Genomic DNA, 24818 nt, shown 5'->3' with positions numbered 1-24818 from the left:
TTTTTTCAATAAAATCTGATTTTTCCACTAATTAACGATTGAATAATCTTTTCAAATGTGCTTTAAACATATGATCTAAAGTTTATCTTTAATTTGGCAAAGTGGCATATAAGTACCATATGCCCAACACTTTAAAATGTAATGAATTTATTGTGATTTTTTGAATCCGTTAAAACCTTTGAAATACTTCCAAAAACGAGAATTATTCATTATTGATTAAAATTGTTTATAAAAAGGGTGAGATCTGATTTTTTCATATAAATTTCACAAGAATCTTCTTTCCTTTATCGCATTACTAACATAATAGTTGTCGCAATGACTCACATTAAAATTGTTTATTAAAAGATTTGTCCCAACTATGTATTGTTTCTTTCAATCCAGCTGCTAACAAATAAAATTGAGAATTAAAATCTGGTGCAAGCAGGATTATTCTTCATTTACGCTGTAACATTTAAGCCATTAATTAATTGGTACAAACCGAACATTAAGCTCAGAAGACAAACACTTTAGCACTTTGTAAATGCAGATGACTACAAAAATATTTGAGAATGAATCGAAATATTCATCTATTGCAATTTATCTTTTATTTATTGCTAAAAGTGAATTTCGATGACTTTTGAAGTTTAATCAATTTTTTCAATGTCAATTTTCTTGATATCTTCATCGGCATCGTCCTCTCTATCATCAGATAAAAAGTCTGAGATTATCTCACTCGAACTCTCACTATCAGAAACAGTAATAATTGACCCAGAGTTATTTTCTTTGCTTGATTTTGATTTTCGCTGGTTCGAACGCGATTGGAAACGAAATGTTTTCGTCTGCTTGGCTTTATTCAAACGGAGCTTGCTTTTGGTAAGAGAATTGATTAAACCCATGTTGGATACGAACTTAAACTTCGATTTTTGTTTGCTGTTCTTTTTCGATCCTTCAGCATTCCGCTGCTCTCTTCGAAGTGCCTCCCTTTTTCTGCGTTCCTGCTTTGCTTGGTAAATGTCTTCTTTCATCTTCTTTTCCTCTTCTTCATACACATCTTCAAATATTTTTGCCAGTTTATCCGAAACTTTCTCACAATCCAAAGCCATTAAATCTCTCTTCCATTTAATTCTGTTTTCTTTCACAGACAAATCAAGCGACTCTTTTTCGTTCTTTTCTTTTTCATGAGCAGCGAATTCACCGCTCGCTTGAGAATCTGCCTCCGCTCCCTGTTTTGATGAAGAATCTTGTGAGTGCGACTGCTCTTCTTTGTTGCTCTGTTCATCTGCATTCGCGCTCAATTCGGAGTCAACTGTTTCTGACTCCTTTGTTTTTGGGTCTTCGCTCTCTCCAACTTTCCTTGTTCGCGCATAAATGAAGCAACTAAATCCTTCGTTTCCAGTTGTCGTGACAGAGACACGCTTCATCTTTTGAATAGAACGCAAGCCGTTTCTGTACAAAAAGTCAGGCGTCTGAAAAGAGACAAGAATTTTGAACGGAACAACTTTCTCCAAAACATTCAGAAGGCGCTTGTATGTGTGCTGTGAAAAGACCTTATCATACATTATGATATGAGTTGGCTCAACATCAGTGTCCATTAGCCATCTAACACAGTCATCGCACACAAAATGAATTTTCGTTTCCACTTCTTGTGCCTTTCTGCGTGGAAATGGAAGAGTTGGCGATGGAGGTGTTGATGTAAATACATAAGGAAATGAATGAGAAGAAGGAGATGGAGTTGGAGAAGGAGAAGGAGATGATGAACTTGATGCTGATGAATGTGGAAACGGAATTGGTGATGTTGATGAAGATGATAGAGGTGATGAAGTTCTTATTGCTGGAATGGAAACTGGTTGTTCCGTTGAATCAGAAATGTCAAATACTTGAGTAGATGTGTTCGAAGTGGAAGGTGAAGTGGGTGTATGATCAATTGAAAGAGTCGATGACGATGTGCATTCAGATGAAGAAGCAACGGATTTACGCTCCTCCTCTTCATCGTGAAGTGGTGGCGATGTCAAGTCGCAAAATATTGGCTCATGCTTTGGTGATGGCCGCTCATCGTTAGCAATACCAAGACATACAATATCAGGATCATTATCATGCTTTTCAAGAATTTCCATGAGCTTTGGCTTCATTGATTCAGCAAAGTCATTTCTTTTTCGAACAATTTCAACTCCCCAACATTCTGAAGAAGGAGTTGAAAGAAAAGCATGGAAAACTATCTTTCCCAGGCCCGATCCAATATCTACAAAAACAGAATCTTCTTTAAATCTATATTGTTCACTTAATGCATTAATCTCATTGATAATCTGTTGAACCGAAGATTTTCTCATTTCACCATACGTTATTGAATTTCTCCCAACGGATTGATCCGAATTACGTTCTGGAGAATAATATCTTTGCAACGAAACACTAGAATTTTCATCATAATCATCAGTTAAATCAATTAAAATTTGATTTTGCGCGTTTCTAAAAGGCATAGAAGGGGAATAGTCAATTTTCAAAACAGTTCGAAGTTTTGCTTTTGGAAGAGAAATATCAGCTTGGCATCCAAGGCCTTTAACAGTTGTTTCCTTGTCTATAATTTTATAAATCTCTTCAAGAGGCCTAGAGTGTTTGAAACTTTGTGACATTAAAAATATTCAAACAAAAATTCGAAAAATACATTTTTTGATCATGTTCACAAAACATTTATTCAACATCTCATCATCAGAAAAAAATACTCGAAAAATAATATGTCAGTGATGATGACCTAGCTGTGATTTTAACATAAAAGCAGGTTGACGGATTCAGATACATAATAATTCTGTATTTTGAACTAATATTATTTGTATCTATATACCCGAAAGGATCATCATTGTAAATATCATACACACGCTCACAAAAAAAGTTCATCCATTTTCAAATTTCATTCGCTTTGATCCAAACATCATAGAAGTATTACTTGAAATATTGTCAGTAAAATCTATTTCATCGACTTTAGATGTTTCATTCTCTCTTTCTTTTTGTCTCATTTCTTTTGTTCTTTTAGAACATGGATCAACCTTGTCTTCCAAGTCAATAACATCTTTTTTGGTATCTTCTGTATTTGTACATTTCTCTTTCTTTTCACTACTTTTTGATAATGAGTCAAATAAAGACGAAATAATGCTTGATGAGGATTTAGATTTTGATGATGATGGAGTAGCAGAAGGAGCAAGAGAAAGAAGAGATTCGCTCTGTGAAGTTGAGCTTAAAAGTGATGGAGGAACAAGCGATTTTGATTTTGAACTTTCCAATTCAGTTGAAGGTTGAGATGAGCTTTGATGATGGGACAGAGAAGGAAAAGAATGAATCATTGATTTGGTTCGAAATGATTTTGGTAGCTGAGATGAAGGGGATTTGTGCTTGAACACAACACTTATTTATGGATCGTAGATATTTTTAAAACATGGAAACAATAAAGAAGATGTTTCATATCAGTTAAATGTAAGTAAATAAAGAAGAGCAAACTTCTTTCCTGCTTCTTCATCATCTGCTGAAGATGGCAATAGACGAAAAGACGATTTTATTTTATTTCTTTTTTCAATGTCTTTATCATCACGATGCACTTTCTTTGATATCCATTTAAAAAAAGAATCTTATTTGAAAAAAATGTGAATTATTGATCAAACTCTGAAACGTTTCCGAACACTTTCATTCAAATCAAAATAGCTTTCTTTAGTTTTCATCAATTCAAGCATTTTCCCAACTGCCTCACTATCTTCCAAAGCTTTCTACATTCAACAATAAAGTTTAATTATGAAAAATTTTGAAGCAGTCATACCTTTTTATCTTCTTCAAAATGTTCTAATGCATACAGAGCATCGGTTTTAAGTTTGATTCTTTCCTCGACAGATGATAGCATCATTGTTTCTGCATCAGCTGCGTCAAAATCTTGAGATTTTTGTTTTCCACCTTTTGTAACAACATATCTTTGATGCTGTATCAATTAAAACAAAAATATGTAAAATTAAATTGTCAGGATATAAGTCATCAAATTCTCGAACACCTGTGGATCAGTTTGAATTTCAATCTCATTGTGGCAGCTATCACAATTCATTTTGAAACTTAGAATTTTTGTGCTTAAATACGATCCAACTGTCTTCTTTTCTGCATTAAATCTAGTTCCTTGAGCAATGAAGCACCCGCACTCTTCGCACCACATGTTAAAAGGAATCTCAAAACGAATTACCAGAATTCCTTCAGTTTTTAATTTGCTTGCACGCTGCCGAAGGGGGTGCTGCCCATGAAATTTATTTAGAGATCCATCTTTTGGAGTCCATTCAGGTGGATAATATTTTTGCATTGCTTTTCTTTCTGCCATTTTTGTTGCAGATTTTTTCTTTATTGTTTGCTCCCTTTATAAAATTTGGACATTTTTTGTTAAAGTTGTTTTTTTTTTCCAACAATTTCTGATCCTTTAAAGTTAAAATTTTAATCAAAAAAAATGGAAAAAAAAAATTTTTTTTTTTGAAAAGACGTTTCAAGAATGTTCAAAAGCGAATGTAATGATAAATTCAAAATCAATTTGCTCATTGAACGTTAGCAAAAGAAAATAAGAAAGGCTAAAATAAGTTCAACTTAGAAATGCACTCGACGGTGAGACAAAACAGACAACAAAGAAAGAACATCGAAGAAGTGTGCTTTGATTGTTTGGAATATGAATAACGTAACAAAATAAGATCAAATAAAAATTGAAAATTAAAAAATTTGCAAAAAATTTCTAGAAAAGCTGGATATTGTTTCACAAGCTAATTGTCAGACTTTGGATTCTTTAGTCTTTTTTCTCTTCTCCAGACTCACTTGCTGGCGCAGCTGATGAAGCTTCAGCTTCTGGAGTGGCTGAAGAAGGCGTAGCCGAAGACGAAGCCTCAGCAGTTGACGAGGATTCCATTGGGATGCATCCAGCTGCCTGTCTTGTCTTCTCCTGCTCCTCAGCCTCTTTTGTGAGATCCAAGTCTTCTCCAGTGACTTCCTTGTACAGTCTGAACACATCGTCCATGACTGTCTCGAAATGAGATGTCGCATCGATCGAGTTCGAAACATGAATGTTTTTGTCTCCTGATTTGATGGGCGCATACAACTCGGACACGCGGAAGAAGTACTCATCAACTGGGTTCAACAGCTTCATTCCAGCAGCAAGCTCCTTCTCTGGCTCGGCTGTCTCGACTGTTGTTGACACGAATGCCAAGAATTTGCCCTTGGGACACACACAATGTGCAGATGACAGGAATGACACATACACATCGTGATGGCGCCCGCACTGTGATTGTGGGATGATGATCATTCCACTGTCAGCATTGTCAGTGTCCTTCACTGGATGAGACATGATGCAGATGGCACGTGCAATTTTGCCGACGGAGCGGGAGTATTCAGGGAAGTATGATGGATCCATCACCAGACGAGGTGCACGGGGCGTCTCTGTGCCTGCAGAGATTCCACGAACATTTCCGTTCTCATCAAACAGAATCTTGTCGACATTGCAGTTGAGGATGTACACTGCTCCAAACACAGCTGACAGACGGGCAAAGCCTTGTCCGACTTCACCAATACCGTATTTTGGATACAAATAAGGAGACTCTCCATATGTAGCAACACTCAATCCATAAAGACGAATCTTCATAACGGTTGGCAAAGCAGGCTCGTCCAAGTATCTGCAGGGAAAAAAATAAAATAAAATAAAATAAAATTGCAAGCAATAAAAGTTTAGAACAAACTGTTCATTAAGGTGGAGACCCATTCCATGTCCAACAAATTCGCATGTGTCTTTGTTAAGGTCAAACTTCTTGAAAACATCTTTCATTGGAATCTTGTCAAGTTCCATTCCTTGCCATGTATCTTTTGAATCAGCATCACATTTGCTAACAAATTCCAAAAACTTAACAAGTTTTGGTTTTTGGAACATTCCAACAAGACCTGTTGTTGCAGCTTCTCCAGTTGTTGATGGGACTTTATATGGCTTGTCTTTCTTAACCAAAAATGCACCTTTGCATCTGTGGAATTCAAGATATCTATTGCAACCAGTATGGACAATAGCTTTCATGATGTTTCCTGCGAAAAACAAATTGAAGAATAAATTGAAAGTTCTTTTTTTCGAAAAAACTTCAAACCTTTTGAAAGAGGGAACTTGGGGACAAGATCAATGTTGTAGTCACGTGAGCGTCCCAATGCTGCTGGTGGTTTCACATCTGGTCTGGAAAAAATAGAAAACTAAACCCAGAAAAATATATAAGAGTTAACAAAACCCTCGGAATTTTGCAAATGTCTGATCTAATGACAATGAACCGCAATCACCACCATAATACTCATTTCTGTCAATGTGCAACACTTTTTTACCATGGCATGACAAAATAGCAGCAAGGATGCACTCAGTCAATCCAGTTCCTGATCAAATTAAATCAATGTTTTATATATAAGTGTCGAAGTTCATTCCCAATAAAAAAACACATGAAAAACATTTCAATTTAATCAATATAAAATTTAATGTTAAACAAAGCCCCAACCAAGAATTATAACTTCGTATTCTTCGTCCATGATCGAATAATTATCAGTTAAGGGTAATTTTCCCATAAATAGATAACATTTTCACAATTTCTAACTATGTTTTTTAAGAAAAATAATCAGTTATATTATAAAATATGTTGTGAATTATTGATGGAAAGACACGATCCAAAGAATTATCCTTCCTGCGTTCAAAATTGAAGGAAATATCCATATTTGAAACCTATTTTTTATGACAAAGACTTTTAAATAAACTTAGCATTACTCAAAGTTTTATAATATATTATCAGAAATATGATTTGTCTTTTGCATTTGGAAAAAATGAAAATTTTATCTTATTGTTTTGATCACATTTGTAAGTTGAGGAATGGATTTTGAGTCATTTGATATGAAAATTAAAAAGAAGTTCAATTTGATAACAAAAGGCAGAAAAAGAATAAAGACAGAAACTCTTTTCAGATTAGGTTTAAAGATAATATTATCTATATTTCTAAAAATTGAAAGTGCGGATTAAAAAAAAAAGTGAAGATAGAACCCATCGACAAAAGGAAGGTGAGCTTTGGAGTTAAATAAAGTCCAAAAAAATGAAAAATAAACATAAGAAGCAATTATGGAAAATGATAGCAAAAAAGAAAGGAATGTGGGAGAATACAATGCAAATTGCAGATAAAAACATGACTTTTATTTGTGTTTGTTTATTTTTATTAACTGACAACTTTCTGATTTCCCAAAAGAATCAGCGTCAAAAATCACAAACCATATAAAATGTATTTTTTATTATTTCAATAACTCAAACCAATGAAGCCATAGATAAAGGCTGAAAACAATAAACAGAGCAATGCTGTTTGATATTTCCCCTCTCTCTACTTCTGGCGGTAGGAGTCGCCTTCCAGAAGAGAGTCCAGCACTTGGTCTCTGTTCATCTTCTTCTTCCTCTGCCTCCTCACAACCACCACAACCACAACCACAATCACAGCAATCACCACTGTCCCTCCGATAACACCCCCAATGATATACGGCACCGCCTTCTTTTTGTCCTTTGCGGGGTCGTCTTTGTTCTCTGGCTCGCACTTGAAGTTGTTCTGGAGGTAGTGAATGAGCACATTGATCGTGTCATTCTCTGTCTTCTCCAACGTACCCTGGAAGTTGTACTTGCCCAACGCCCTGAAAATGCGTGGCCCGTCATACGAGTTCGTGATGATGTCCACTTTCACATCGTCAGAGTTCGGAATGTCCACATTCGTCAGCGCATACCGCGTCTTGAAGTCTGTCTCCTGCGGGTCTGCTTCAAAGGGCAGCTCAGAATCATAGAACGGATTGGTCGGATGAAGATCGCCGTTCAGCAGCCACTCCAGCTGCTTGATCTCGCTGTTCAGCAGTTTTCCTCTGTTCTCTTCTGCAAACTTCAGAAGACTGTTCATCTCCTTCGTCTTCATCACATGTCCGTCTGCAAATTCGCCCCAGTTCTGCACAATGCCCTTCGCAGCACGCTCTCTCATAATCTCAGCCTCTCTCTCCTCGCTGTTCATCAGCGCATTCATCACTTCCACTTTGCCATTGTACAGCTTGTGGTAGAACGTGCCTGGGATGTCGCGGATGGCTGTGAATGTGTTCTGGAAGGGGTCAATCGAGATCACATCGTCGTATGTGAATTCTCCTTTGCTCAGCGGAGAACGAAGAGACCCGCTGTTGGTCGTGAACATCACAATGTTGTTACTGTCGGCGTGGACGAGGGGCTTTTCTGTGGGATACACTTTGTTGACAAGGAGATAGTACAGCGAGTTTTCTGCCTTGTCGTTGTATTCGCGTGTGAAATCTTGAGGTGAGCAGCCGATCGGCTTGTCAAGATTCAATTCTGAGTATTTGGCCTTTATCGCTGCCTTCATCGCCTTTCCGGTTTCTGTCTCCCATTTGTCTGCACTGATTCCAAGATGTTCCTGCATTTTCTTTACATTTGTTTCGATATAATTCACTTTCAGGTTTTCGAATTTGTTTGTGTTTGCATCATACTGCCTCGGCATCTCAAACGTAACTTGTCCAACTTTCTTAAAGAAGCAGCCACTTTCAACCAAATAATCATCGTTAATCGTTCTGTTGTAAGTCCCGTGATCGTGTCCCCCAAAAAACAATACTGGAAGATCGTGCCCAAGTATCTCTTTCACAATGTCGTGCAATTTTGTCAAAATTAATGCTGATTCATCCGGATTACCATCTTCTGGAGTTGGTGGAAGATGTGCAACACAAACCAAAAATCTCAAATTCTGAACGCTTAAAGCATCTTTAACCCATCCATTCTTATTATTCTCTAATACTTCTTCCATTTTTGTGACTGTAATATTGTTTGATCCTCCTTGAAAGTTGAATATAAATCCAAACGCTGTAACATTTCCAAAATTTACAATATCGAATGTTCTGTAGCTTTTACCAATTTGCTTGTTATCCTTTTTACGAATAACATTTGCAGTGACGTATCTGTCACCCAATTCATTCAAGACTTTATCAGCAATATTGTTAATGCAAGCATCTTGATAAAGTTCATGATTTCCTGCTGTCATAACATCGATTGTCATGTTCTTTGCAAGATCAAAAATGAATTCACCTGGAATGCTTGTCGCATCGCTCAATCCAGTTCCCTGAATTTTTTAATGAATAAATACAAAAATTGAAGAAACAATATTATTTTTAAGATACAAATATTTCATTTTTCAAAGGAAAAACAAGACCTGAGTCCAGTCTCCAGAATCAAATGCAAAAAAGTGTTCGTCATCCGTCAACGCTGCCTTTCTATGTTCAATAAGATTTTGATAATCGGACAATAAAGCATCTCTCTCTGGAACATGCTTATCTCCATTTACCCATCCATGAACTTCAATTTTCCCAATCAATATTGATTAAAAACAAAATATTCACAAAAATTTTGGCAAACCATCGTTTGTATGATAAATAATAAATTTGAGCTTATTATCATCATTTGTTGCAGAAGCAGCAACGAACAAAACTAAAAACCCAACAAACATGTTTTTATATATGTAATATGGGCTTTATGATCAAATTGTTAAAAAAATAGAGAAAATTGAATGTAAAATATCAGTTTGTGACAATTTATTGAAAGACAATATTTTTAAAAAATAGGATATAATACTTGATTTTTCAAAAATCTTTTCATTTAAAGAATTTAAAGAGACCTGTAATCAGGATTTTTTGTTTATCCACTTTGATTTAGGCAAAATAAAAATTATGAATGTGAAAGATGGAACACATTTTGGAACGGATGCTTTTGATAATTCTTTGAGTAATGATGAAATCCTTAATCAATCACTGAAAAATTTGGAGGATTTACAAGAAAATTTTGTATGAGTTATATTAACTTTATAATAATCGTATCTTTAAAAAGGACGATAAAACAGGGAAATATCGCTCAGATTTATGTTCTTTACAGGAAAGTATCAAAGAATTAGAAGCTTCAAGAAGACGTAATTCATATCAAATTTTCGACAACTTGACAAAAACAATTGGCATTGTAGTGCCTTCGTTGCCTCCGAACGTTACAGAAGATCCAGGCATTATTGACCAATCACAACAGAATGAAAAATTTACAAAGACAAATTTAGCTGAAGAAAAATCAACTCAAACTGAAAAATGCCAACTTTCTGACGCAGATTTTTGTGTAACTAAGAAATCAAGCGAAAAAAGTGGATTCATATCAAAAATGCGAGCATTGAAACCGACATGCCAAAAAAGCCAAGAAGAGTTTCAAATGAAGAAAATGCAACCTTACAACACTTGCAAGCCAGATCAACGGTCAAATTATCTAAATAGGAAAACCCATGCTTCCGAGCAATTCGAAAAAGGTAAATTTAATGCTTCAGAAAGAGGATTTTCAGTGAACGAGCGTTCTTTGCGATCTTCTTCGCCTCCATGGGAAATATATTCCTCGTTAATAAATCACATAAAATCTCAGCCACAAGTTGAAAGTTGCATTTTCGTATGCGAAGATGTTTTACCTCAAATTGCATCTGCTCCACCGTATCCATTATTTCATTCCGGCATCGATGAGTTATCAACCACCATTTCTCCTTCTGCAAGTTCGAAGTATTTGGATGTGCTGCAGAAAACAGTCAAAAGATCGCTTTCCAAACACAATCGGGTTGCATCTCTTCCAGCATCTTCTTTCAAGCACATCTCAAACAAGCCACACTCTTCAGTGTCCACTCGTCCTGATGCAGTTGCTTCCTTGCCAAAGAAACATTGCTTCTCAACGACGCATCCTTTAATAGATGAATTTTCAACATCAAAAGTTAATTCTCAATCAAGATGCGACTTAACATCGAGTCATTTCACAGAAATTGGTTCAAATAGTTCTTTATCGAATAAAGATAAAGCCATTTTATTTGAAAAGAAAGATCAAGACAGCAAAATGCCTCAATCTCATTTCTTTGCAAATGAATCATCATCTTCTTCAAATCCATTTCACCAAAATTGCTCATCTCAAACCTGTCCCGTTATGACACCTCCTCATCGCTCATTTCATTCGGAACTTCAATCAGCTTCAAACAAGAAAGTGGAAAAAGCCGAAGCTTCTTCAAAGAATCAGTTTTTGTTTGACGTGTCGCCTTCGGTTGCTTTACCGATTTTTGACTCAGCCTCTTCTCATTCAATTCATCAATCAAATACCAACAGTGAAACATTGCAGCAAAATCCCTTTTTGCAGACTCAATCAACTTTTCCTCTGCCTTTACGTGATTTTCACGCTCCGTCGGAGTTTCATCAAAAATCATCACAAAAAGTCTATTCAGAGCCAACAACTCCATCAACATTAATGGAATGGTCTGATGATAAATGTGGAATGACAACATTACGCAATCCAGAATACAAAACGTGCAATCAAAAAAACTCGTTTTTAGAACCATTTAAAGCGCCGGCATCTTGTTTATCTTCACCATCATCAATTCATGCTTCTTCTGCTGCGACATTTGTGTTCGACCAATCAAATACGTTATCTAATGAAAAGTTAAGCAATTCATCATGTTTAAATACTTCTCTAATTTCATATTCAATAAGATCGAAAAATAATGAGACTTTGTCAACTTTTCAGTCACCTTTTCAACCTGTTGCCAACGTTCCGCTTGACCGACATCCTTCTTTTTTGTTTTTATAGATATTCGATTTATATCCAATATGATACTTCATGATAAATGTTATGGGCGCATATTTTTTTTTTAATCATTAAAAATGTCGGAAAAAGATAAATTATCTCAATACGAAAAAAAAGAAGTCATAGGCAACGGATCATATGGAAAAGTACATAGGGCTATATGTAAAGAAACAGGAAAAGAGGTTGCACTGAAGCGCTTCAAGCAAAGAACAAAATCCAAAGAGACTTCCGAGGCAATTGTTCGAGAAATATCATTGCACAAATCTCTTGAAAGTGAACACATTGTTAAATATCTAGATTCTTTTCAAAATGAATTCGGTGATTATTATGTTGCGTATGAATTAATGAAATCTGATCTTGGAAGTGTTTTGGTAGGAATGAAAGGTGCAATTCCTTTGCCTATTAGAAAAGCGTATATCAAACAAGTATTACAGGCAGTTAAATTTTGCCATGAAAAAGGAATTCTTCATCGAGTATGCGAAAGATTTGTTCTTTTTGTAAATTCAATTTTTTGAATTCAGGATCTGAAACCGGAAAACTTTTTAATTGCACAAGATCGTAGCTTAAAACTTACAGATTTCGGATTTTCTATTGATGTTAGCATGCCTTTTGATCCAAGCTCTTCACCTATCATTTCACGATGGTATCAAGCACCGGAACTTATTTTTGGAACGAAAAATTTGAATTTTTCAAGCGACATTTGGTCCGTTGGATGCATATTGGGAGAAATGATGCATACGTATGATATTCTCTTTAATGTTTCGTGTATGAGTTAAGGATTCTTTATTTATTTTTTTAAATTTTTTCAAGAGAACGGCCTCTATTTAAAGGATTGACTGATATTGATCAGCTGACAAAGATATTCACATTCCTAGGTACACCACAAGACGAGGAATGGCACGTATGCAATAATATTTATGCTCAAAAAAAAAAAAATATTTTTTTTTTGTAATATGCTCATAATAATCAATAAATTTTTGAAAAAGAAATTATCTTTTTTAGTACAAATTTTCTTTTCTTTTGCATATCAATTTATTACATTCATTTCATTTTTAACTACGACTTTATATCATTGCATTTTATGATTCTAATGATGATGAATGTTATTTCAGGGCATGAAATCACTTCCTCGATTCATTCCATTTGAACCAATAAAAGGCATCGATCTCAATGTATGTCAATCTTCTGTGTTTCATTCATATGTATTTTTATATTAAAAATTGAATTTGTTTTCAGAAATTCTTTTCATCATCTCCTCCTTCTGAGATTGCGCTTCTAACATCGCTTCTGTCGCTCGATCCATCTGCCCGTCCGTCTGCGGAGGAAGCGCTGAAACATCCTTATTTTTCTGAGGAGCCGCATTGTGCTTCACTCGAAGAGTTGCCACATCCTGACCAATATGAAAGACAAATGGTATGAAGCATTCGAGAATGTTTTTTAATATATATTTGATGTCTTTATTCTTCTGATAATTGATAGAAACGATACAAAAAAAGAATTGTTTCTTCAGAAGACCCAGAAACGAAAGCAAAGCGAGACATGCTCGAGCGAGAAATGACAGAAGAAGAGATAGACAACTTCCTTTGCCCTGAGAAGTCATCATCATCAGCAACACCTGACGATCAATTCGATAAGGTGCATCTGAGTAGTTGTCTAAAATTCCCACCTCAGCTGAATGAGCAAGAAAAAGAAAAGAAATCTGAATAGAAAAAGGAAAAATCATTTTGTGTTTATTTTCTACTTGCATGGAATGCGCTTTCGTTGTCAATAGATATATTTAATTCAATGATTTTTGAAATTTCTTTTGAGAAATTATTTGATGTATTTTTTTCTCTCTCTGCCAATGTGAAGAGGAAATATTTTAAAGAATTTAAAGTCAGGTGGTATTCATTTGCCTGATGTTAAAAATATGATTGAAGAAAAATCAAAAATGGCGCACAGCAAATGAAAACTTCATTGCAAAATTAATATTTATGAAGAAAAGAAAAAGAAAAATAACCATTGCATATAAAAAAGATTAAAAAGAAAAGAAAAAAATAGAGTGGACACAAATTAAAATAACTGCTCGATCTGTCTCAATCGCACTTTGAACAAACGGGCAGATTGTTGAAACAAACATAAGACATGAATACATTAAGAATGCTTCGTGAAAATTATGAAACAATAAATTGTTGAAATAATTTGATGTGCCAAGTAACATGATTTTACAGAAAATTCATTTTCACATCGAAACAACATTAAAGAATATTTCTTTTTCATCTTTGATTTCGGATAGAATTGAAAATACTTTCCGCTTCAAAGCACATGGAAAAGCAAAACAAACACAACTATTTCAAATCATGAAAACTACAGAAATATTTGAAGATGACGCTATTTCTAACATTAAACGAGAATGTAAACAAAAAAATAACAGAAAAAAATTAGAGAGAACAGAGAACAGAATAAAAAACAATTAAGATTAAATCTTAAATAGTTTTGATTTCCGCTTCGTTCTCCATCTCCCCGTGTTCGCTTTTTTTTCTAGTCAATTGTAGCAGATGCATTTTTCGGTCTAGACTTGTCAAAAGTTTTTGCTGCTTTGCTTTTCGTTGAATGCCTTGATTCTTCGCTTCGTATCCGAAATGTCGATGCATGTAAAAGCGAAATGTCGATTGGAACTCGCGCGCATTGAATAAGCATTCAAATCCTTCGTTGCAATGCAGAGCTCATTGAAGGACTCGACTATCTTCTTCAATAATCGAAGTTTCGTCCATTTGATATGCTTCGTGCGCAAGCCATTAAGCATTACGCAATTTTCGGAAATTAAAATAAATCGCAACAAAAATTGAAAACATACAATAAAAAACGAGAGATAAAGGAAATAGAATCGTTGAAAAGGTCAGAAAAAGAAAGAAATCAGAAAAAATATAAATAAATCAGAAATCAGACAAAGAGTGATTTATCCCAATAAGAGCTTGGAATTAAAGATTTAAAAATTTTGAAATGTAGAAATCGAAAAACATAACCAGATATAAACACCCTCAAGAATGGAAATGTAAAGAATGAATAAAATATGAAAAAGAAGAAAGAAAGAAAGATTATAAACCAAACAAATAAACAAAAGAACGAAGATATGTGAAAATCAATTTTCATTATAGAAATAATAAATAAAAAGAAAGATTTAAAACAATAAAGAAAATGTATGTTGCCTAATCACGCTCTCTTTGAAGAAGAAGGAAATATTTCAGAAACAAGATAGAATTCAAGAAATTATGGAAGAAATCAGTAAATCAACATTGAATAAGCAGAACAAATACTTTTAAAAAATATTTGTATGATTGAAAGAAAATGAAGATTGAGCCAGTTGAAAAGGCAATGAATAGATAAAGATAAAGATTAGAAAGAACTTCTGGTGAAAAAGAAGAATGAAAAGTTACGAAGCAAAAAGTTCAAGCAAAGCAATGTCACTCAGGCAAAATGATAGAAACTCGCACAGACATGCGAGGATAAAAAGGAGTAGTTTAAAGTTTAGCGGGAAGTGTTGCTTCAATCGTTGAAAGAGATTCTGGTGGCTGAGCTTGTGATGAACGTCCATCCATGGCAGTAAATGAATGCTCGTCTTCGTGCTTTCTCTTTCTAATTGGTTGGAAGTAAGTCGAAGCCTCTTTGCATTTTTCTTCATCAGCTGAGATGGCTTGTGATGCAAGAGTAGGTTGGTTGGTTTGGTTAATTTCCATGAATTTTAGCCATTCTTCTTCGTCATCAACTTCATTAGAACGAGCAATCTGATCAGAAACATCATCCTCGTCTTTCGTTTCAATTGGTCTTCTTCCAGGCCACCAGTTCGCTCTACCCAGCAAAGAGATAAGGGCAGGGACGAAGAACACACGCACAACAAAAGTATCATACAGCACAGTCAAAACAAGCATGACACCCAGTTCGACCAGCACAGACATATGCGAAATAATCAGTCCAGAGAATGCAACTGCCATAATAATACCTGCAGCATTGATAATTGAGCCAGAAGATGCCATTCCCTTGATTACAGATGCTCTTGTGGAGAAGCCGGCATCGCGATATTCCACAATTCGGAAGAAGAGGAAGACATCATAATCCAATGCTAATCCAAGCACCAATGTGAATCCAAACACAGGAACGAAAAAGTACAACGCGTCAACTTCCTTCAGGAAAGGAATCATCCATGCCAGAGCATGCTTTTGGAACAGCATTGTAACCAAGCCATAAACAGTAAGAAGAGTCACAGCGAGTGAAAACACTGTTCTGATGGGCACCATCACAGACTTGAAGATGACTCCAACCAAAATGAAGACAATGCCAAATGAGATTGAGACACAATATGGAAGAACTTTGTAAATTGACCGCACAGTATCTGCAAGCTGCACAGGAGAGCCATCCAATCCCATAATAACTCCATTATTCGATTTGAACGGGAATTCTTCAAATACTTTTGCTTCTTTTGTTTTCTTCGCAAAAATATTGCTCCAACTGCGTTTCTTAGCAGGCCCATCAACTGGTTCAATGCTGCCGGATTCGACTGAAGATTTTTCGCATTTTCCTGTGGTCAATAAATTCCCATCAAGCGATACTTCATCCAACGGAATTGGTCCAGGTTCAACTGGCTCGGGCATTGGAGGTTCATTATCTCTCAAATAGTTCCTGAGCCATTCATAGAATTCTGGAAGCCAATTGTAGACAACTTCACCCATTGGATCAGAGGCAGTTCCGATTGCAATGATGCACGACGAATTCCCGTCAACCGGAGAGACATATCGATGCACAACCATTGCGAAAGCCTCGCAAAATGCGTCACCACCCTGAGACTCGCAAATTCCACGTGCTTCTGTATCGATCATTTCAGGCATCATCTGCTGATTAGCATTGTAAAATGGAGACAAAATGCTTGGGATGGATATAATGTCTGGAAACTTTTCAGCCGCTGATTCGAGCAACTTCTGGAAGTATTTGTAAGTATTAACACCAATGTAACCACCAATAGAAGAAGCGTCAAGCATGAGTTCGAGCGGTTGTGATATTCCAGGAGCAAAGTCTCCTTTAATGTAATGATATGTGTTCATTGTATCTGAACCATGAGACAGAATTTGTTCGATTGCAATTGAATTCTGGAATTTCATCAAGAAGAATATTGCAAAAGGAACGCAAAGACCTATAATTACCACACAGATGATAATTGAAGGAATAAGTTTTGTCGTCCATTGTGTCAGACGGAACCAGCATGATTTTTTCTGCTCTTTTTGAAGCTCATGAATAACTTCGTCTGTTGTTGCAGTTTCAAATCCATTGTCATATTCACAATCCAAAGAATATCCTCTTCCCTTTTCCATGGAACTATTTGCTCCTTGCATACGATCGACTTGGAAGCCTCCTGGTACAGCACGCGCTCCACTAACAAGAGGCTTTGCTTCACTACCATTTTCTAAATATGCTCCTGCGGTTCTTTCGTTTGAATTGAGAGATTCTGCTTCATCCATCACAATAACTCTTCTTGGTTTAAATGGTTTGATTCCAATGAATTTCCATGCCTTGTGACGGCAGCACAACACAAGCGACATACAATGTCCAGCTCCCAAATAGTTGAAATCAGAAAAGAATGATGGGAATGCCAAAATCAATGAAGGAATCATTGTGTAGTTTACCAACATGTTTGTCATAATGGCTACAGCTAACCCAAGACCAAGAGTGAAAAGCATTTCATTCCTCAAAAACATATCTCCGCAGAACGCGATTGTTAAAATCACCCCCGACAAAAGGATGATTCGCCCAGAATATCTTTGCATTTCGTGAGTTGCTCGTGCAACTGATTTTCCTTTCGAAAGTTCTTCTCGGAACCGAGTAATGAAAAAGAGAGCATAATCAATTGACATAGCCAAGCACATCGAAAGCATCAGAGTTGGGGCAAATGTGACAAGCATGAAGCAATACTTTGCCAAGGGGTACATGATCAAAAACGATGTCATTGTTCCTGTACCTGTTGTTAAAATTGGAACAAGTAGCATACGAAATGATCTGAACATAATAACAAGAATAACAAGTGCAATGGGAATGCAGAAATATTCCATTTTCCCCATTTCTTCAACAACTCGTTTTCTCGAATCAAGTTCCAAAGCAAGTTGACCCATCATACCAAACACGAGATCTTCTCTCTCTTCATCAGTGCAATCACCTTTCACACGCTCTGTAAGCATTTTTTCAATTGTATGGAAGTCATCATAACGCTGTTGACCATCGGTTGCAAGTTCAATCATAAGCATTGAACCATTCTTATTTTCTGCAAGAAGATTGTCCTTGAGCTGCTGGTTATCTGTTAAAAAGTAAGATATCAACTTATATCCAATAAGTTTTCGGTTGTTTTTCTTTTCCCATCGCTTTATATCTTCTTGGAAATTAACATTCACTTTTTCAACACATTTGATTTCAGTTAAATTCTCACGGCCTATATTGTGAAAGAATCCATAAACAGATTTTTCTCCGGAATGATCAGGGAAATATTTTGCAGTAATTTTCGCAGCTTCATATGCCTGTGCTCCATCTGGGGCTTCAATTCCATTAGCCGTTCTAAAAATTTCGTGATTAATAAAAATAAAATATGTGATAATAAATTTACAATATGTTCCAACAAAAAACGTTATTCATTTATAATTTCTTAATTTATCAAACGTATTGAAAATTCTTGTTCCAATTATTATTCCAACGATTAAACATATAAGCCAGAACGAAAGGGTAAAATATCGCAACTTATAAAGCAATTTGAAAAAACGATCAAATAAAGTTGGCTTCATGCTACTCGATACAGCACTCAAAATACTAAAGTTATTAGATCGACAAAGATCTCGTACCCTATCTTTTAGTAATTCGCCCTTAATAGATCAAATTTATGTCAAAAAATTAACAAATATATGTATTTAAAGAATTATTTGAGTAACATGAAGATAAAATTTAAAGGTCATAAAAGAAGCACATAAAATAATCATCAAAATAATATTTATAAAAATTAATAACAATGAAAATATTTTATAAATAAATGTTCCTTGAAAAATAAATATTAAAATTCTGCTCTAAAATAATGAATTATAAGATTATAAGGAAATTAAGAGTTCGATAAAAATAAGACAAATAGAAAAGAAACATTCTTAAAATGTAAATGGATGTATGATTTGGTGGCTTGAACTATTTTTAACTGAAAAAAGAAAAAACGAATAGATAAAATCACGGTTGCAACAAATAGTAAAAAAAATTAAGATTAGATTAAAATTCTTGATATAAAATTGTTGTCCATAAATGATGAAGCTTTATATGGTTTCAGTTCGCAAACCATCAGTCAAAACAGTTCACTACAATCCTTGCATTGACATTGACTTGAGAGATGCTGGAATATCCGAAAACCACGGATGATTCAGAGCCTCTCTTGCTGTTATTCTTTTTGACGGGTCGTACTGAAGCATCTTAAGAAGCAAGTCCATTCCGCTCACATCGAGCGATGGCACCACGCTCCCCAAACAGCGTTGCATCAGCGAAAGGCTGTTTGGCTGTGCTGACGACGATGATGCAGACGAAGATGCAGACGAAGAGGACGAAGAAGATCCGAGAACGGATGAAAATGATGAAGAAGCAATAGACGGTTTAAAGTCAGGTAGATCAACAATGCTTGGCCAATTCGTAACAGTCGGATACCCAAGAAATCTTTAATAAATAGAATCAATCAAAATAAATTGTAAAGTATTTTCAATACAAAAACAAGCAAACTTGAAAATACGATTGAGTTCATCAGAGTCTGAAGAACCAGGGAAAAGAGGGCGACCTGTTATCATTTCAACTAATATACAACCGCAACTCCATACATCAATGGCGGTTGTATATTTCCTGTTTCCAAGAAGAACATCGGGTGGACGATACCATAATGTAACAACTTCGTGCGTAAATGAACGAACAGGTATCCCAAATGCTCTTGCTAATCCAAAATCACCAATTTTTAAAACAAGATCCTTTGTCACAAAAAGATTTTGTGGTTTTAAATCCCTGTGCATCACTCTGTTCGCGTGGCAGAAAGCTATTCCAGCCATTAATTGGAAAAACATACGTTTCACAATTATCATTTCAACTTTCCTATGCTTGCTTTCTGTGTATTTTTTGACGTCAAAATCGCAATAGTCAAAAATCAATGTTAACTTTTTATCTGCATTGATAACATCTCGAAGGTTGATGATGTTTGGATGATGTAATTCTTTCAATAATGCAATTTCTCGTATGGTTGTGCTTGGAACTCCTTCTTCATCTGATTCAAGTCGAATACGCTTCATTGCAACAATATCTCCATTCTGAAATTATTTTATTATTTTGGAAGCATATGTGCATTATTCACAATGTTTTCGAACAAATAGAACGTAAACAACATTTTTTTCAAAAGATAAAAATGTAAAAAGCACACTCGTTGATCTCTTGCTTTGTAAACAACTCCATATGTTCCTTCGCCGATTTTCTCAAGTTTAACAAAATTATCAAGTCTTGTCATATATATCAATGTTTAAAGAACAAGTTTGTAACAAAACGACAAAACAAATTTCCTGCGAACCATTTAGAACTTTGGCAGAATAATCAGCATAAATGTTAAATATTTTCTTATATATTAGATCCAATTTTATTTGTGTATTTTTTTCGTTATGCAAAGTCTATTTTTCACAACAAAAATATTTACAACGTATTTGCCAACTTTGGAACATTTGTCTTTTCCTAAAGCATTTTATGCTGGAGCAATGGACCTCAGATCACAGAAATTGACTTTTTGCTCAATAGTGAGAGCTTTTGGTGATCTTCAAGGGAAAAAAGGAGGGAAAATGGTTAACTTTATTTATGTTTTTATTTTTTGAAATTACATATGGAAGTTTAGTTTTTGAGAGACAGCAGAATTGATGATGAACAATTTGATGCATTGTTTAATCGTCCTCCATTTAACAGTCCTTATCCAATACTGCGCAGAGTTTTATCTCAAATTGCTACTTCACTATCTTCTCCAGAACGCCCTTATATTTATGGTCAAGCATTTGTTCAAAAACGTGCAAAATCTTCATCCTCAGGAACTGTTACAAGTTCTTCAACAAACCCCCAAAAAGCTGGTCCATCTCTATCTTTTTTTGTTGAATCCGTTAATCCGGCGGTGAATCCTGTATCTGAAAGTCGGATTATTTCAAGTGATTCACAAGAAAATTCAAAATCTTCAAATAGCAATAAACTTCAAAAATCAACCTCTGAAAATGCAGCAACAATAAATTTTGCATCTTCAACATCACCTTCTTCAGATGAACCTCTTGTACCTCCTATTCAATTGGATCCACGAAATGGTTCTTTACTGACTCATTTATTGAAACTTTCCAACACACCTGGAGTCCAATATGGAAGACGTAAAACTGCTTTATTTCCTCAGCCAAAAAGCATAAAATTAGTAGAAACTCGAACCGAACGAGCAAAGCGCAAAGAGCTGGAAAAAGAAAGAGAGAACGAACGAAAGAAAGAGCTAGAGATGAAAGAACATCACGAGAGGATACGAATGAAAAAAGAAAGTATAGAAAAATTGTTAAGGAGAAGAGAAAGAGCAAAAAAGCTTCAAGATATTCGTGAAAATGCACTACATTTTAGAAAGATTAAGAGAGATTTAAATGATGCGTGTTTAATAGGTCAGAGATATGAAAACATGAAATCGTTTGGAAGTAAAAGAACGAAAAGAGAAAATGATAAAAATTTAGAAGAAAGTTCAAGCATTGAAAATTACATGGAAGAAGATTCAAATGAAACTGATGAGGCATCTGATATGCATATTGATGATTATGAGAGTGCTGAATACTTTTCTCATCACAACTTTGGTAAACAACTGGATTGCAGTACAGAAGAGAACGTGGAATTAGGAACGATGTTTGAGCGTTTTGTTGGAAGTCGAAGAAGAGCCGAGTTATACAAAATGGTAACTGATTGCAGCGTTGGTGCTGTGCTTCCAATGAAGTTGAACTGTATGGAAAACGAAGAGAGAAAAGAGCGTGTGACAAAAGCTTTTAACAAAATGTCGTTAGAAGACGAAGAGAACAAAGATACGGCTGAAAGCTTTGATGAGGAATGCGAATTGAAGGGAACATTGCTGTGGAGATGTATGAATGAAAGGAAAAAGCAAATGACTTTATTTATGTTTAAGTTTGAAGATATTTTAAGAAAAAGATGCACCAAATGAGGGTATCAAAAGGGCATGTTATCATTCAATATTTGAGAATCATCAAAAGACTACACGTTGAACATACTTTTTGAAAGCAAAAATTCTTGACAAAGCTGAGTGAACCAAAATTTATTTTGAGAATTCAACAGTGAATGCTATTGTTAAACTGTAAGATATGAAGATAAGATATCTGACTGAACGCAATTTCATAGCAGTGTGTATGTAATTAAAATGCTTGGATGTTATTCAATTTTCCTGATTTGAATTTGTATATGATTAATTTTTTTTCATTGGTAATTCCAGAACTTTGAATAAATTTAGTGGATTTTTGCAAATTATAATTCTTATCAATGAGATGAAAGAAAGTGTAATTCAAGCAAGATAATTTGATTTACGCCTTTTACTCGTTCTGATTGATTGTAATTGTGATAGTACTATTACCACAAATTTTCTATGTTTTCTGGTTTTTTTTCTAAGACTTGGATAGTGCATCAAATTATGTTTATTGTGAAAATTTCATTCACGTTATTTTTTAAAGACAAAATTGAATCATGCAATAAAGAAAAAATAAATATGAAAAATTGGTAAATCAGTTCAAAGTAACTTGTTCAAAAATTGTCTTTTAGAAGGATTGGAAATTGAAATCAAAGCTATTATAAAAAAAAAAAAAAAAAAAAAAAAAAAACATTCTGCATAGGTGAATCATTTCGTAGACGCAAATTGCTATAAATCTCTTTGTCGCAAATGCCTAAATAATGCTCATTTTGAAATTTCAAAAAATCATAAGAAAGCAATAAGAATAAAAAAATATCATTCATAAATGCAAATTTTTCATTACTGACGGACTTGTCGAACATAAATGTTTTTTGTTACACATGTTTAATTCTTAATTTGAATTTGAAAACCTTTGATTGCATAATTCATCAACCTGTGTTTTTGTGTTATTTTATGATCAAAACATCCATTACAGCAAATAGAAAAAGGATAAAGCGTTTATTTTTTCTTTGCAATACCTTGCCAAAAGTGCTTTCATAAAAAGGGTCTTATGAGAAAAGACATTTTCCAGATGGTTTTGTAAATTTAATATTTGTCATTTTATCTCTGCCTCGATTTTTCTTTTCATTTGGATTGATAAAAATGTTGATGCTTTCTGAATGATGTGCTTTGCTAAAAGACGAAGGAAATGAGTATCACCGAAAGATTTACTGGTTAGCTTCCATTGCTGCATTTGAATTTTTGTAATTGCATTTCTTTCTATCTTTTTAATTTTGAAGCATTGTTTAATGGACTTGAAGAGTGCGATGAGGATGAACAAATGCAAAAAATTGAAGAGATGAATGGATTAATTGATGAAATGAATGGAGAAGAAATGAGATTCGCTTTTACGACAGAGCTGTTCAGCAAAATACTCAAAATGATTGAAGCAAAGAAATTGTCATGGGGAAACGCAATTTTGTTGTTGAAGCAAGTTGGATATTGCAAAGAGTAAAAAGACATATATATTAAGAGTTTTGTCAAATCTTTGTTGGGCAAAACATTTGAAGAGATGATAATCGATGAAAATGGGAAGAAAAAAGAAGAAGAAAATGAAAAGCTTCTGACTGATCTTTGTGAATGCTTCTTTTTGCTAAGTATCTCCTTCATTTCAGATGAATTGATATCAATCTGTGTACCTTGCCTTTTGAAAGTTGTCTCGAAGAAAGAAGAAAGTGAAGAAGCTCAAAAAGAAGTGGAAATAGCTTTGCTGGCTTTGAGCAACATATCCAAATTTTATGTATGAACATTTCTATTTCATTTTTGATGTTATTGGTTTTTCTTCATATATTGTCAAACAGGAAATCAAAAAAGAGCTGTATCTAAATGAGATAACAGAAATCATCGAATATCACCAGGAACATCAGAATCTGACACGACTTGCCTATCAATCAGCTTGGCAGTTTTTGATATACAGATTTCACAACGACGAAAGCTTGGAAGACATAATTGTGAATGATCTGCATTCTGCGAGAGAAGCAGCAAAAGAACTGAAAGAGCTAGTTAAGGGTGTGGATTGGAAGAGAAAGAAGAGGAAATGGAAAAAGAAACGAAAGAAGAGCTTGTGTTGATGAGATGGTTCAATGAAATTTTTAATTTCTTGTACTTAAACGCATTGTGGAAAGAGGAATCTGCTGGACTTATTGGAGGAGTTGTTGAAGTGTATCGAGCAGCAAAAGGGAATAATGAGAAAATTGGCAGAGAATGCGTTTTTGTATTTAAAGATGCAGCAGAAAATAGAAGTGTGAACGTTGAAGAGCTTCTTAAAGGTGGAGCTGTTGATGTTGTTTTGGAGGGAATGCAGAGACAAACATTTAATGAAGGCATGACAAGCAAATACTTACATTTCTTTTTGAATATTTCGGAAAGATTGAAAGAAAAGAATAAAGAAGAAAAGGAAGAAATTAAAAGAAAGACAACGAAAAGGAAGGTTTTTGAAAAGCTGGAAGAAGAAGGACACGAAGATATCATTGCAAGCCATTATGGAATATTTTCTTTTGTTAACGATAATGGTTATGAATTATCAAAAAATTTAGAAGATTATTTTATGAATGTTTAATCATATTCTTTTCAATCAAAACAGAAACTCCATTTTTTTTTCTCTCTCTCTTCTTCTTTTTTTAATTTTAAGCATTGATTAATGATCCAAAAAAACATTGAGAGTTTTTTGTTTTATAAACTAAAATATTTTTTCTGTATAATCTGTTTCTGGCTGTTCAGTTAATGTTTGAAGAAATGAAATGTTTCACATTTCGTTTTTTCACGGTTCTTTTTTTTTTTTCCCTTTTTGGTTTATTCCTTTAATCCGCAAACGGTTGTTCGCTGCCTTTTTAATTGATGATTTTTTGTAATGAATTTCATTGAAATGCGAATATTGTTTTTTTTTCTAAAAGAATATATAATCATATTAAATTATAATTA

At 34.6% G+C, this 24818-nt stretch overlaps 9 protein-coding genes across 9 annotated transcripts; 4 read left to right on the top strand and 5 right to left on the bottom strand.

Moving 5' to 3' along the window:
• Positions 1 to 623: 623 nt before the first annotated feature.
• MONOS_13592 (putative coiled-coil domain-containing protein 94) lies at positions 624 to 4318 on the bottom strand (the record flags this gene model as incomplete). Its single annotated transcript, XM_067866306.1, has 6 exons — positions 624 to 2580; positions 2902 to 3372; positions 3466 to 3566; positions 3627 to 3728; positions 3779 to 3934; positions 4004 to 4318. 6 exons carry the CDS (start codon positions 4316 to 4318, stop codon positions 624 to 626), a joined length of 3102 nt encoding a protein of 1033 aa, XP_067730203.1.
• Positions 4319 to 4454: 136 nt separating this feature from the next.
• On the bottom strand, positions 4455 to 6547 carry MONOS_13593 (putative Rab GDP dissociation inhibitor beta). Its single transcript, XM_067866307.1, has 5 exons — positions 6498 to 6547; positions 6240 to 6378; positions 6105 to 6187; positions 5712 to 6045; positions 4455 to 5648 (listed from the first exon to the last, which is right to left on the bottom strand). Exons 1-5 carry the CDS (start codon positions 6526 to 6528, stop codon positions 4769 to 4771), a joined length of 1467 nt encoding a protein of 488 aa, XP_067730202.1. The 5' UTR covers positions 6529 to 6547; the 3' UTR covers positions 4455 to 4768.
• A 252-nt stretch (positions 6548 to 6799) lies between these two features.
• Positions 6800 to 9531, bottom strand: MONOS_13594 (putative 5' nucleotidase family protein). Its single transcript, XM_067866308.1, has 3 exons — positions 9422 to 9531; positions 9219 to 9361; positions 6800 to 9128 (listed from the first exon to the last, which is right to left on the bottom strand). Exons 1-3 carry the CDS (start codon positions 9510 to 9512, stop codon positions 7359 to 7361), a joined length of 2004 nt encoding a protein of 667 aa, XP_067730201.1. The 5' UTR covers positions 9513 to 9531; the 3' UTR covers positions 6800 to 7358.
• Positions 9532 to 9667: 136 nt separating this feature from the next.
• MONOS_13595 (uncharacterized protein) lies at positions 9668 to 11682 on the top strand. Its single transcript, XM_067866309.1, has 2 exons — positions 9668 to 9846; positions 9890 to 11682. Exons 1-2 carry the CDS (start codon positions 9733 to 9735, stop codon positions 11651 to 11653), a joined length of 1878 nt encoding a protein of 625 aa, XP_067730200.1. The 5' UTR covers positions 9668 to 9732; the 3' UTR covers positions 11654 to 11682.
• A 45-nt stretch (positions 11683 to 11727) lies between these two features.
• Positions 11728 to 13581, top strand: MONOS_13596 (putative p34-cdc2 protein; the record flags this gene model as incomplete). The annotated part of the gene is made up of 6 exons (XM_067866310.1): positions 11728 to 12123; positions 12172 to 12389; positions 12461 to 12551; positions 12763 to 12822; positions 12887 to 13063; positions 13130 to 13581. 6 exons carry the CDS (start codon positions 11728 to 11730, stop codon positions 13355 to 13357), a joined length of 1170 nt encoding a protein of 389 aa, XP_067730199.1. The 3' UTR covers positions 13358 to 13581.
• MONOS_13597 (putative MmpL efflux pump) lies at positions 13527 to 18500 on the bottom strand. Its single transcript, XM_067866311.1, has 2 exons — positions 18326 to 18500; positions 13527 to 18223 (listed from the first exon to the last, which is right to left on the bottom strand). Exons 1-2 carry the CDS (start codon positions 18445 to 18447, stop codon positions 15151 to 15153), a joined length of 3195 nt encoding a protein of 1064 aa, XP_067730198.1. The 5' UTR covers positions 18448 to 18500; the 3' UTR covers positions 13527 to 15150.
• A 499-nt stretch (positions 18501 to 18999) lies between these two features.
• Positions 19000 to 19965, bottom strand: MONOS_13598 (putative CDK5; the record flags this gene model as incomplete). Its single annotated transcript, XM_067866312.1, has 2 exons — positions 19000 to 19348; positions 19412 to 19965. The coding sequence occupies 2 exons, from the start codon at positions 19963 to 19965 to the stop codon at positions 19000 to 19002; spliced, it is 903 nt and encodes a 300-aa protein (XP_067730197.1).
• A 338-nt stretch (positions 19966 to 20303) lies between these two features.
• MONOS_13599 (uncharacterized protein) lies at positions 20304 to 22435 on the top strand. Its single transcript, XM_067866313.1, has 2 exons — positions 20304 to 20502; positions 20553 to 22435. Exons 1-2 carry the CDS (start codon positions 20326 to 20328, stop codon positions 21879 to 21881), a joined length of 1506 nt encoding a protein of 501 aa, XP_067730196.1. The 5' UTR covers positions 20304 to 20325; the 3' UTR covers positions 21882 to 22435.
• A 494-nt stretch (positions 22436 to 22929) lies between these two features.
• MONOS_13600 (uncharacterized protein) lies at positions 22930 to 23352 on the top strand (the record flags this gene model as incomplete). Its single annotated transcript, XM_067866316.1, has 3 exons — positions 22930 to 22932; positions 23038 to 23071; positions 23138 to 23352. The coding sequence occupies 3 exons, from the start codon at positions 22930 to 22932 to the stop codon at positions 23350 to 23352; spliced, it is 252 nt and encodes an 83-aa protein (XP_067730195.1).
• Positions 23353 to 24818: the final 1466 nt, after the last annotated feature.

This window comes from Monocercomonoides exilis (assembly GCF_001643675.1).
Source record: "Monocercomonoides exilis strain PA203 chromosome Unknown scaffold14-1859848, whole genome shotgun sequence".
Classification (NCBI taxonomy): domain Eukaryota; phylum Preaxostyla; order Oxymonadida; family Polymastigidae; genus Monocercomonoides; species Monocercomonoides exilis.
The sequence above is the reverse complement of the archived record's forward strand: the minus strand, read 5'-3'. Positions and strand labels throughout refer to the sequence as shown.

What these genes read in the sequence shown, in the direction of transcription:
- MONOS_13593 (XM_067866307.1), bottom strand. Translation starts at nt 6,528, where the DNA reads ATGGACGAAGAATACGAAGTTATAATTCTTG. An exon ending in CAAGTTCCCTCTTTCAAAAG is followed by an intron (nt 6,046 to 6,104) that starts GTTTGAAGTTTT and finishes TGTTTTTCGCAG; the next exon opens with GAAACATCATGAAAGCTATT. An exon ending in GGTCTCCACCTTAATGAACA is followed by an intron (nt 5,649 to 5,711) that starts GTTTGTTCTAAA and finishes TTTTCCCTGCAG; the next exon opens with ATACTTGGACGAGCCTGCTT.
- MONOS_13594 (XM_067866308.1), bottom strand. Translation starts at nt 9,512, where the DNA reads ATGTTTGTTGGGTTTTTAGTTTTGTTCGTTGCTGCTTCTGCAACAAAT. An exon ending in TATTTATCATACAAACGATG is followed by an intron (nt 9,362 to 9,421) that starts GTTTGCCAAAAT and finishes GGAAAATTGAAG; the next exon opens with TTCATGGATGGGTAAATGGA. An exon ending in ATTCTGGAGACTGGACTCAG is followed by an intron (nt 9,129 to 9,218) that starts GTCTTGTTTTTC and finishes TAAAAAATTCAG; the next exon opens with GGAACTGGATTGAGCGATGC.
- MONOS_13595 (XM_067866309.1), top strand. Translation starts at nt 9,733, where the DNA reads ATGAATGTGAAAGATGGAACACATTTTGGAACGGATGCTTTTGATAAT. An exon ending in AGGATTTACAAGAAAATTTT is followed by an intron (nt 9,847 to 9,889) that starts GTATGAGTTATA and finishes ATCTTTAAAAAG; the next exon opens with GACGATAAAACAGGGAAATA.
- MONOS_13597 (XM_067866311.1), bottom strand. Translation starts at nt 18,447, where the DNA reads ATGAAGCCAACTTTATTTGATCGTTTTTTCAAATTGCTTTATAAGTTG. An exon ending in GGAACAAGAATTTTCAATAC is followed by an intron (nt 18,224 to 18,325) that starts GTTTGATAAATT and finishes CGAAATTTTTAG; the next exon opens with AACGGCTAATGGAATTGAAG.
- MONOS_13599 (XM_067866313.1), top strand. Translation starts at nt 20,326, where the DNA reads ATGCAAAGTCTATTTTTCACAACAAAAATATTTACAACGTATTTGCCA. An exon ending in GGAAAAAAGGAGGGAAAATG is followed by an intron (nt 20,503 to 20,552) that starts GTTAACTTTATT and finishes ATGGAAGTTTAG; the next exon opens with TTTTTGAGAGACAGCAGAAT.